The following is a 10,216-nucleotide window of genomic DNA, read 5'->3' on the forward strand; positions in this document are numbered from 1 at the left end:
TGATTTGATAAGTGATGTGCAACGTGCATAAATAGATGGCCTAGCTTAAAGGCAAAGCATACCTTTGGATTTTGGAACTGTTTGATTGTTTAATAAACTAACAACTGAAAGTTTATGGTGGTCGCGTTTTGGAGAAAACTCGGAAGTGAGTTTTTCCTTACTGGAAGATTCATCCCTTAGGAACACACAATCTGAAAAGCGTTATGCAGGTAATGTTTTCGAAGATTCAAATTTCAAGGCATAAAAACTGTTATCGTTTTACATAATCACATTACTTACTTTAAAGTGAAATGTTTCTCAAAATGTTTATGCTATCAAATGCTACTATAGGCTTCTAACCAAATGGTTGTTTGTTGCCATTCTTTTTTTTGAGTGTTTACCAATGGATACCTTCCCTTTAAAGCCATTATACACTTTCGGAACAGAAAAAAAGAAAAAAAACAGTTCACAGATTTACAAATAACTTACAGGGTTTACAGAAGGTAATGGTAAAAGACTTCTCTTGAAATATTATTCCATGAAATGCTTTACTTTTTGAAAAAACATTAAACAATTATCAATTCTCGACATCGAGAATTACGGATTTATAGTAAACACAGCGAAACGTGCAAAAACAAGGGTGGGTTTTCCCGTTTTTTTTCTCCCAACTCCGATGACCGATTGAGCCTAAATTTCCACAGGTTTGTTATTTTTTATATAAGTTGTGATACACGAAGTGTGGGCCTTTGGACATACTGTTTACCGAAAGTGTCCAATGGCTTTAAACAATCTACCAGCACATTGTACGTTTGAATGGATAACCACTAGACAGTGATGCAGATTTATTCAACCAAAACGTTTTTGTTTATTGTTTCTAACGCTAGATATTCCTGATCAAACCACAGGGCTGATGAATAATGATCTCATGAAATATTCAAACACAAATGTTTTGATTTGTTTTCATGGCTAAAGAAGAGCTCCAATAAGTCTACTTATTAATTCTATAAAGGTTCTTTACATGCAATAATAATTTTGGGTAAGATGATTTTAACTCCGGTGAGGTGCTATACCCTGCTTGTCTTCAGAAGTAGACACTGACTAGTGATACAAACAAATTAAGCATGCAAAACAAAAGAGAAAGTCATGCAATCTTACTTCAAACTGTGATTATTAGTTTTTATATGTTCACAAATCAAATATCACTGTTTAATTCACCCCCAATTGGTTTACAAAACACAGAGTGGTTTACATTGTATTTGTGAGCAGTACACTACAGAAAAATGCACACTAGAAAAATGTCTTGAATAAAAAGTAAAAACTTACAATTGCAAATCATTCATTGTTTACACACATCCCCCCAAATCACCAATGTAAATAGATTCCATTTTAATTATTAATTAAAGTTGCATAACTACCGTTGCTTCAAAGCGTCCTTGGCCCTACAAACTCTGCTTACTGTAATGGTGCTTGCTGACAGCAGAAAACGCTGCTCTTAACGTTAGTGTACTTCACAAGTTTAAAATCAGTTTGTGCTTGTGCGAACTTCAAGTTGTGAAGCACTCTTTGCTAGCACAGAAATTGGGTGCTTACTCGGTTAGCAGAGAATGCTAGAATGGTGACCATGTATTAAGCAGGGAATAGTGTAAGCGTAGAATTTTACAGTAAGCACAGTCGTGGAATTAGCCCCTGGAGTTTTTTCGGATAGGGGACTAACTTTTGCCCTATCTCAAATCAGAGTGGATTTATATCCCAATTCAGGCTGGAAATTATCTGAATTAGGGTAGTTACATAATTATATCCCTACCTTATTAAGGTAGATGTACATTAACAATCAGTAAAGTTTAGATTACAATAACACTTAAATCTTGATTACATTTCTTAATTAATTATTTTTCTTGTGGTATCAGGTTACAAAAATGTGACAAAAGTGAAAATCTTTTCTACATTATGAGTTTGAGATAAATTATTGAACAATGCTGTATCAAAATAAATCAAGTGTTTATAACTGGGTGTCATTTTGTGCAATACATACAATAAGGTTACAACTTCAGGTCTCAGGTTCCACATTTCTAAGGTAGCATGGAGTACCTTAAAGACACCCCCCCCCCCCCCCATCGTTCCTCCGAATTAGCACTTTTAGATATGCACGTTGCCATGGTTTTTGGATTATTTAATATGGACAGATGATTGGCAATAATAATCATTAAATACTCAGCTTATAAATTGGATAAGAAAATTATACGTTGTATGTCTTAAAAAATCATTTATCATTTACTTATATGGGAACTAAAACTTAAAGGCTTGCAACATCACAATATAGCAGGCGTATTCTAACATTTTCAATTTGCAAAGGGCACTTCTTAACATTGACAAATCTGACATATCTTAAAGTCTATGGGGAAATCAATAATGGGACACCAAGGCCAAGACCAGGGGCAACAAAGACCATGGTCTATGTAATTCCAGACCCAGTACAAATGTGCAGGCTGGTTTGATATGAATTCTATATTATATCGATGATTAGTAAACCTGTATCCACTTCAATCTACATAAACTGAGCAATTTTCAAGCAGATCCCTTAGCCCAAGGGCTTTTACATGTAGAATCTAGATTAGTTTTATTCATGAAGTGAAGTCTATGAGCAGACCCAGTTTCCAATCACTGCTTGATTACAGGGCTTCATAAATCTTGCTTAGTAGATACAGGTTACCGACCAAAGTACCATGTTAATGTGTACATTGTTTGTGACTGGTTCCCTGCTTATTTCTGCTTAGCGGAAACAAAATGAATAAGTGCCATTTTCTGATTTAAAACAGCTCAATGAAATTGGGTCGTGGGAGACTGGGCTAAAATACAGCAATACACTCGGCAAAATAAACCAAGGAATTTTGTTATACTTTAGAATGTAATCCTTGATTACAAAGAGCTTTCAACAAAATCCTATAATACTTCCCCATTTCAAAACAAGATTTCATTTCCTTTTTGTTATATGCATAAAACATCGCATATTTGACACTTGAAAAAGCCATTTTTCATCACCATCAAATATCACTGCAGAAACATTTTGCAGAAGAGCCCTTTGTAATTAGATAGTTTAGTGAGATCGTAAAATGAAAAGAACACTTCATTATAAAGTGCACACCTGTCCCCAATGATGACTCACTAGAGTAACGTTACAGTATGATTAGGTAAGAGGTCGTACAATTGTCAACATTTTCACCAGCGTACAAACCGTACGCTGGGAGGGAGGGGGTTTATGCTTGCCAACCACTTTCATTTTCTGAAAAAATTCTAACTGTAAAACCTTTTTGCACAGTAGATAAGAAGCTGTTTTACAGGTAAGCTGCATCTTGTACACATGAAATTACGATTTCCGGCATTACATGTATTGCCTATTTAACATGGGTACGTATTGTTTGAAGCTTTGCATGGTGTGGAGAAATAAGATGAAACTATACATAAATAGTAAACTGGCGGGTACAACCATGTGTAAATCTCTTAGGGCGAGTGTTGGCTCTGAAAAGAGCCGGTTAGGTCTCGACGTTTCAAACAGTATACTCTGCTGGTCTCTCAACATTTCGAAGAGTATACTCTGCTCGTCTTCTTTATATGTTTCTTTTATCTGAATCTGTACTCCGGAGGTCGAATCCCACTCTAGTCAATTCTTTGTTCAAACCCCAAAATCATTTCAAAATTTACCCAGTCAGTTTCCCTCGTGGTTTATAGTGAATCTGTACTCATAACAAACATGGATTGCATGCAATTCACATGCAAGTATCTCTACGTAGAATACTGTGAATAAAACCAACACTTTTCATTGTACACATTTTGGGGGAGGTAGGGAATATTGAAAAAGTGTATGGTTTTTAAGCTTGTGAAAATGTTGATAATTAAAACGGCCCTAAGTAAGTATGGCCTAGGTTAATGTTTTCTTTAGACTTCATGATTATTATGTTTATACCTGCCATTTGACCGCAACAACAACAATTCTGCTGATAGATTTATTTTATCAAGTGTTCTGAAAATTATTTAAATTAAATATTTGTGTTTGTCATACGAAGTTGTGTGCTTTCAGATGCTTGATTTCAAGACCTCAAATTCTAAACTTGAGGTCTCGAAATCAAATTCGTGGAAAGTTACTTCTTTCTTGAAAAGTACGTCACTTCAGAGGGAGCCGTTTCTCACAATGTTTTATACTATCAACCTCTCCCCATTAATCGTTACCAAGTAAGGTTTATGCTAATAATTATTTTGAGTAATTACCAATAGTGTCCACTGCCTTCATGGTAAGGTCACCATTTTTGCCAAATATTTTAAAGAAACATACAATTCAAGTGACTTCATGTGAAAGTTTTAGCTGATTAAAGTGTCAACTTGCTGAGAAAGCAGCAAAAAAAACTGTCACAGTTTTTCACAAGAATGTCAAATCCATGCAATAATCTTTCTCGGATTCAAATGTTTTGATTGATTTCTAATCAATATGGCATTTCAGACGATATAACTTCACAGGATGCTTACTACAGTACCATACTGTTTTTATAACAAGGAAGCTTTTTGGTTAGAATTGTTATTTATTTTAATTGGTGGTGGGGGGGGGGGGTAGAACAAAAGTATGAGCCTCCCTTTAAGAAGTGCATTTAGAATTATTTAAATTATGTGTATGTATTTTGGTTTACATGTAGTATTGGTGACCGATTAAAAAACTCTACTGATTTTTTGATTCCATGAAAAAGAAATATAGTTCCGCTTGATTCAAAAGACAATAATTTTTGTACAAATTTAGTAAAATACTTGAAATAAATAAACAAAAAATCTAACGATATCTACAAGTAGGTTACTTGTTAATAACTTGCTTTAAAATAAGGTAGCGTACAAGTATCTTTTTCTCTCGCTAATAATACTGTTATTTTGTTTATATTCAGATTCAGTGTAATGAGGGAAAGATGCATTTGAATTGTTTAAATTCAATTTCCTTTTGGCTTTTAATGTTTATCCCTCTCAGACCATAGTATCCACAAGCAGCTCATACCAAAATATTTCAACATTAAAGTTTAAAGTATTGCGTTTTTATCTAAATGATGTTCTGGGGGATTCTAATAGTATTGCATCAGTGCCAAAGGATCTCGATTTTAAAAAACACTGTCATATCTTGCATGAAAATGTTCCTTGTCAAAATTTCATATCTCAGTATTTTCTTGATGTATGTCAATTTTTTATAACACGATTCACCGTTTTGACGGTTTCAAACCTGGACAAAATTCTACTTAGCAAATTTCTTGGCTAAGCAAGAAATGATCAGGGTTATCAGTCACAGCAATAGTAAATGTATGATTCTGGCTGGTAGCCAAATTCTGATAAGCAAAAGTTTTGTTGTGCTTAGCAAGTTTTTGTGCTTACAGGCTGTATGAAACTCGGCCCCATACCTTTTCTTCCACACAGTTTTGTGTTCTGTGTTGAAAACAACTTGTCTGGCAGTATAAATTGTGAAGATTTTGTTATGATAAGTTAACAAATTTGTTTCTTACCTAAACGATGATGTAAGTATTCTGTTTTGACTGGTGGTGCAAAGTGGTGACGCTAAAAAGTTGATGATTAAAGTTTCCGCCAGTATTGGACGTGAGCTAGACCGATTGGCTACACAGAGCTCTCGTTTTTACTGTTTTCCACTCCGACTTGTGTTTGTTTGATATTGACAGCTTCGTCGCTTTCGACTTCAGCACTCTTGATCTCCAGAGCTTCTTTGTTGGTCACTTTCTTCCATTCTTTATTGAAGATCTCCTTAGACTCTTGCGGACATTCCGTTTTCATTTCACGTTCCATCTTGGTGGCAGAGAGAGCTGCGATGTACTGGTTCCGGGAGATCCGTAGATACTGGACATCGGAGAGGATCTTGATGGTGAAATCCGGGATGAACGGAGCCAAGTGGGTAGTGGAGTTTGCACTCATGCTGCTCCCGACGCTAGTTTTGCTTCCTGATCGAGAGATAGTGTTTACTGCAAACAGAACAAACAAGAAGGAAATATTTTGTGACACTGATACTTTTCTCCAGAAGACGAGCAGAGTATACCACTTCCCAAAACTCCCTCAAAAGAGAATTATAGGACTACACGGTTGAACCCGCAAGTTTACTGGGGGTTTTTTATAGCTCATTTTTTTTTTTTTTCAGAGGTATCATTGATAGATGGTCGGCAGGCCTCACCCGTTGTTTGAGTCAGAAGAAAATAGTATACACCATGCAAAATTTTCAGCTTGTAAACTTATTGTCCTTATTTTTTGTTGTAACAAACGAAATCAGCACATGTTTTTATTTACGGTTTCCAGATACAGTTTTCTCGAATACGACTTAACTTCAGCAGGAATTATTTCAAAAAAATATTTTCAGTACAAACTTCATAATCAGTAGCCGTCAGTCTAACATTAAACAACAATGCTTCCTCAGAGGGAGTCATTTATCACAATGTTTTATACCATCAACAGCTCTCGATTGTTCGTTACCAAGTAAGTTTTAATGCTAAATTTGTTTTTGGAGTAACTACCAATAGTGTCCACTGCCTTTTTGTTTAATAAAGGGCTTTATAACAAAACCAAATAAATGTGTCCTGTATCCGTACCTCCAATAGTCATCAGCGAATGTTGACCGAAGAACGCAAAGGGACCTTGCTCAAAGATGAGATTTTCTTTCCCAATAGTGACCTCTACCCGCCCTTGTAAAATCATGATGAAATAGTCGGCTTGTTTGCCGCGGCTGTAGAGATACACAGCTTGATGCTTGTCTTCTTGTCTAGCGCTGCAGTAGATATCCTGCTCCAAGAGGCGGTGCAAGACAGCCTCCGAGATCATCTCAATCTTGAACGGCTCCACAGCTAAAAAAGATTAGGAACATTAGGTTTAGAAATAATACCCACATGTATACCTATGGACATTATGTCCAGATACATAATAACACAAGTTACAAAAAGCAGTCTAACATCCAAAGCAATAACAAAATAGTTTGACACTTATTTGAGACCGGTGCCCTGGAGTTGCACCGAACCAAATAGATTCGGAGCGACTCTATTCATTCTGAACGACTGCAAAAGTCAATCTTTCAAACTCTTGTGCGTCAAGTCGCTTCTAACTGTTTCAGATGTCAAACTTGTCATGTACTGAAATGGGTGTAAGATTTTAATCAAGACAAAAGTGAATATTTTGTTTTCAACCAACCTGTGTTGAGGAACTGGAATGTGGCCAGAGCTAACTGGGGCGATATCTTGGGTCGAATCACCTCATCAAGCTGGGCAAAGATTGAGTAGTCACGTCGCTTGGAGTTGCTGATTTTCTTCTTGTTCACATTATCAGCTGCAAACAAAAACATTTCAAAAAATAGAAGTCAGCTATCACAGGCTTGGTATTTCATTGTTTGGGGGGGGGGGGGGCAACCAGAAGGCTATGTCAGGTTTGCAACTGACCTTTCCATAGCCTTTGTGAAAGGACATCTAGACCAGAGCAATAGTGGCCAAGGCCTCTGTGACCACGGTCTAAATGCTGGCCCGCAAACATGGTTTGGAAAAAACTTTCAGTTTTTGTCACAATTAATTTCTTGATTTGGGGATTGGATTTTACTTCCCATTGAAAATTTTAAAATTTCTTGAGTTTTCCTCCAAATTTTGCTTCAGAAATAGTAATAATTTTTTATTTAAACAGTGTTTTTTCCAGCAAGATTTTCTCCTACAAAACACATCCTTTGAAATAAGCAAATGCGAGAGGCTTTTGCTACTCACTGTAGACGTCCGTTTCATCCACAATTTCTGACTTGAGAATTTCTTCAATGACATCTTCAAGTGTGACGAGTCCCATGACTTCATAGAATGGGTCGCCTTCTCCTTCGTTATTGACTCGATTGACTATTGCCATATGAGATGAGCCTGTATAAAGAGAAATAAGAAACCAATAATGTCAATAGGCTTGGCTTTTCAGTCACGATATTAGGTCAGTGGAAAAAAGTAGGACAATTTTATTGGCCTGACGTTTCGATCCTAGGAAAGTCTTTCTCAAAGGCTAAATGACAACACAACAAACATGAACAGGGAAACTAAGTGTAACATAAGCAGGGAAGTGGAGTATTTCCACTTCACTGCCTAATTTACACTTGTCTACCTGTTCACATTTGTTGTTGTCTTATAATTTATCTGCTAAGGTCGAAACGTTAGGGCCAGTAAATATTTTTTGAAAAGAAAAATCCTTTAAAAATGTAAAAAAAACGATGAGCTCTCCTTGATCTCTAATTATACCTTTCTTAAATTCAGAGAGCATAACATCTAGAGTGGTGTCTTCAAACACAAAGTTGATTGGGTGCTGGTAAAACTTAATGACTGTTTTGAGTGGAGTGCAGTCATCCGGATCAACGAACGCCAAGTCCTTCACAAACAACAGAGCGACGATGTTGTCCCTCGTGTCCGAGTACACTGGTATCCGAGTGAATCCTCTATTCATGATATCGGTGACGGTATTGAAGTCTAAAACTGCTTCCTCGTCCAGCATGTAACAATCACTCAAAGGAGTCATGACGCATTTGACAGGAGTCTTCTTGAGTTCTAAGGCTCCTGATATGATGTCCACTTCCTCCTTTTGAAGATCTGTGTATTCATCGGTGACGCGAATCAACTCCAATAAGCGTTCTCTGTCATAGACGTTCCCGATTTCCTTCCCCAGTATACAATCGAGTACCTTACTGATTGGAAATGCGATGGGGAAGGTAGCGACCATGAAGAAGTACGTAAGATAGACTGTTCTGGCGCCGACAGCTAACCCATGGCGAGAGCAAATAGACTGCGGAACAATTTCTCCGAAGATAACGATTCCAGCAGTTGAGCCAATCACAGCCAATAAACCTGAAGATAAATCTCCAAGGAGTATTGTGAGTGTGCTGTTAACGAGGACATTTCCAAGGAGTAACGAACACAGCAAGTAGTTTCCAGCGCGACGTATCGGAGCGATTTTCTTGGCGTACTTTTTCTCGTTACGATTCCCACAATTCTGTAGAATTTTCAATTCGGTCGGATCAAGAGCCATGAGGCCAAGATTCAAGCCACTAAATAATCCGGAGAGAACAAGAGAAGGACGATCAAAATGATCTGAATCCACAGGGGAGTATTGGCGGTATGATTTGGACTTGCAACCACGAATCCGTACCTAAATGAGTTGATATTGCGCTACTTTTCACCTTGATGCACATGTACAGAGTGATTGCAGTTGAACCAGTAAATACTTCTTGCAATGAGCCGGATCTTCCCCCGGTAGAGTTTTCTGATCGAATCGTTCCTATAACAATATGATTCGAATATTCACACGAGTCTCCCATTTCAGCTTCTTCTGTCGTGAACCAAACAATCATTCCATCTCGAATATTTTCCCCAAGAACATTTATTGTAACTTCTTTATTCGGTGGGACAAGCAGCGCTCCAGCAGAACCTACTTCTGTCCCCTCATCAGCATTTATCAACGCAATAATTTTCGTGTCACCATCTTCTGCATTTGCTCCTGGGTTACAAGTCAACGATAAAATCACAAAAGTAACAGACAGGAACGTTCTCATACTTATCCATGTAGTTCTAAACAAATCTTGGGCACCCAACTGGGTCATGGAGGCCGCCATCTTGGATTTAAAGGGAGTGGAAATTTACAGCGATCGTTAATAAACTTCTAAATCGTAATCGCGTAACCTCCCCTCCAACAAAATAAAATCTCTAATAATCTACAAACGATGTCATAACAAAGGTAGATTCATCTCCTCACAGGTACACTGCTATTTCAGATGATTGTACCTCAACTTGTATGCAATTGATACTCTTTTAGAAGCAGATAAACCAGTTAACGTCGACATCCGCCGTGTGAGTGTGATGAATCACAGCAGTGTGATGATGGGGGTTTGAGTTTATTTTGTTGGGGAAACAACGCCGATGATGGCGCACTCTAAGTTTATCGGTGGGCGTTTTTTAATTAATGGGAGTTGCGGTTTTTGTGTGGTGTGTGGACGTGGCCCGATGGTTTCGTTGAATTAAAATGACGTAATCTTAATGAGATTGCAAAAAAGTGGGCTGTGTGTCCTTTGTTTATTTCTTGTTTATTTCTTGTTTATAGGCCCATGCCATAAAAAAACATTGTTTTATTAGCTCACTCTGAAATGTTCTAAATACAAATCCTCCAAAATGTCTGTGGTTTGCAGATGGGAGGAGGGGCTGGGAGGAGGGCATGTTCA

At 37.4% G+C, this 10,216-nt stretch overlaps 1 protein-coding gene across 1 annotated transcript; it reads right to left on the reverse strand.

Moving 5' to 3' along the window:
• Window positions 1–816: 816 nt before the first annotated feature.
• LOC139941206 (metal transporter CNNM2-like) lies at window positions 817–9,853 on the reverse strand. The gene is given in 7 exon segments (XM_071937663.1): window positions 817–5,972; window positions 6,591–6,842; window positions 7,183–7,317; window positions 7,740–7,883; window positions 8,250–9,068; window positions 9,071–9,109; window positions 9,112–9,853. Coding segments are annotated over 7 exon segments (2,250 nt in total). The 5' UTR covers window positions 9,614–9,853; the 3' UTR covers window positions 817–5,613.
• Between the last annotated feature and the right edge of the window lie 363 nt (window positions 9,854–10,216).

This window comes from Asterias amurensis, chromosome 8 (genome assembly GCF_032118995.1).
Source record: "Asterias amurensis chromosome 8, ASM3211899v1".
NCBI lineage: Eukaryota > Metazoa > Echinodermata > Asteroidea > Forcipulatida > Asteriidae > Asterias > Asterias amurensis.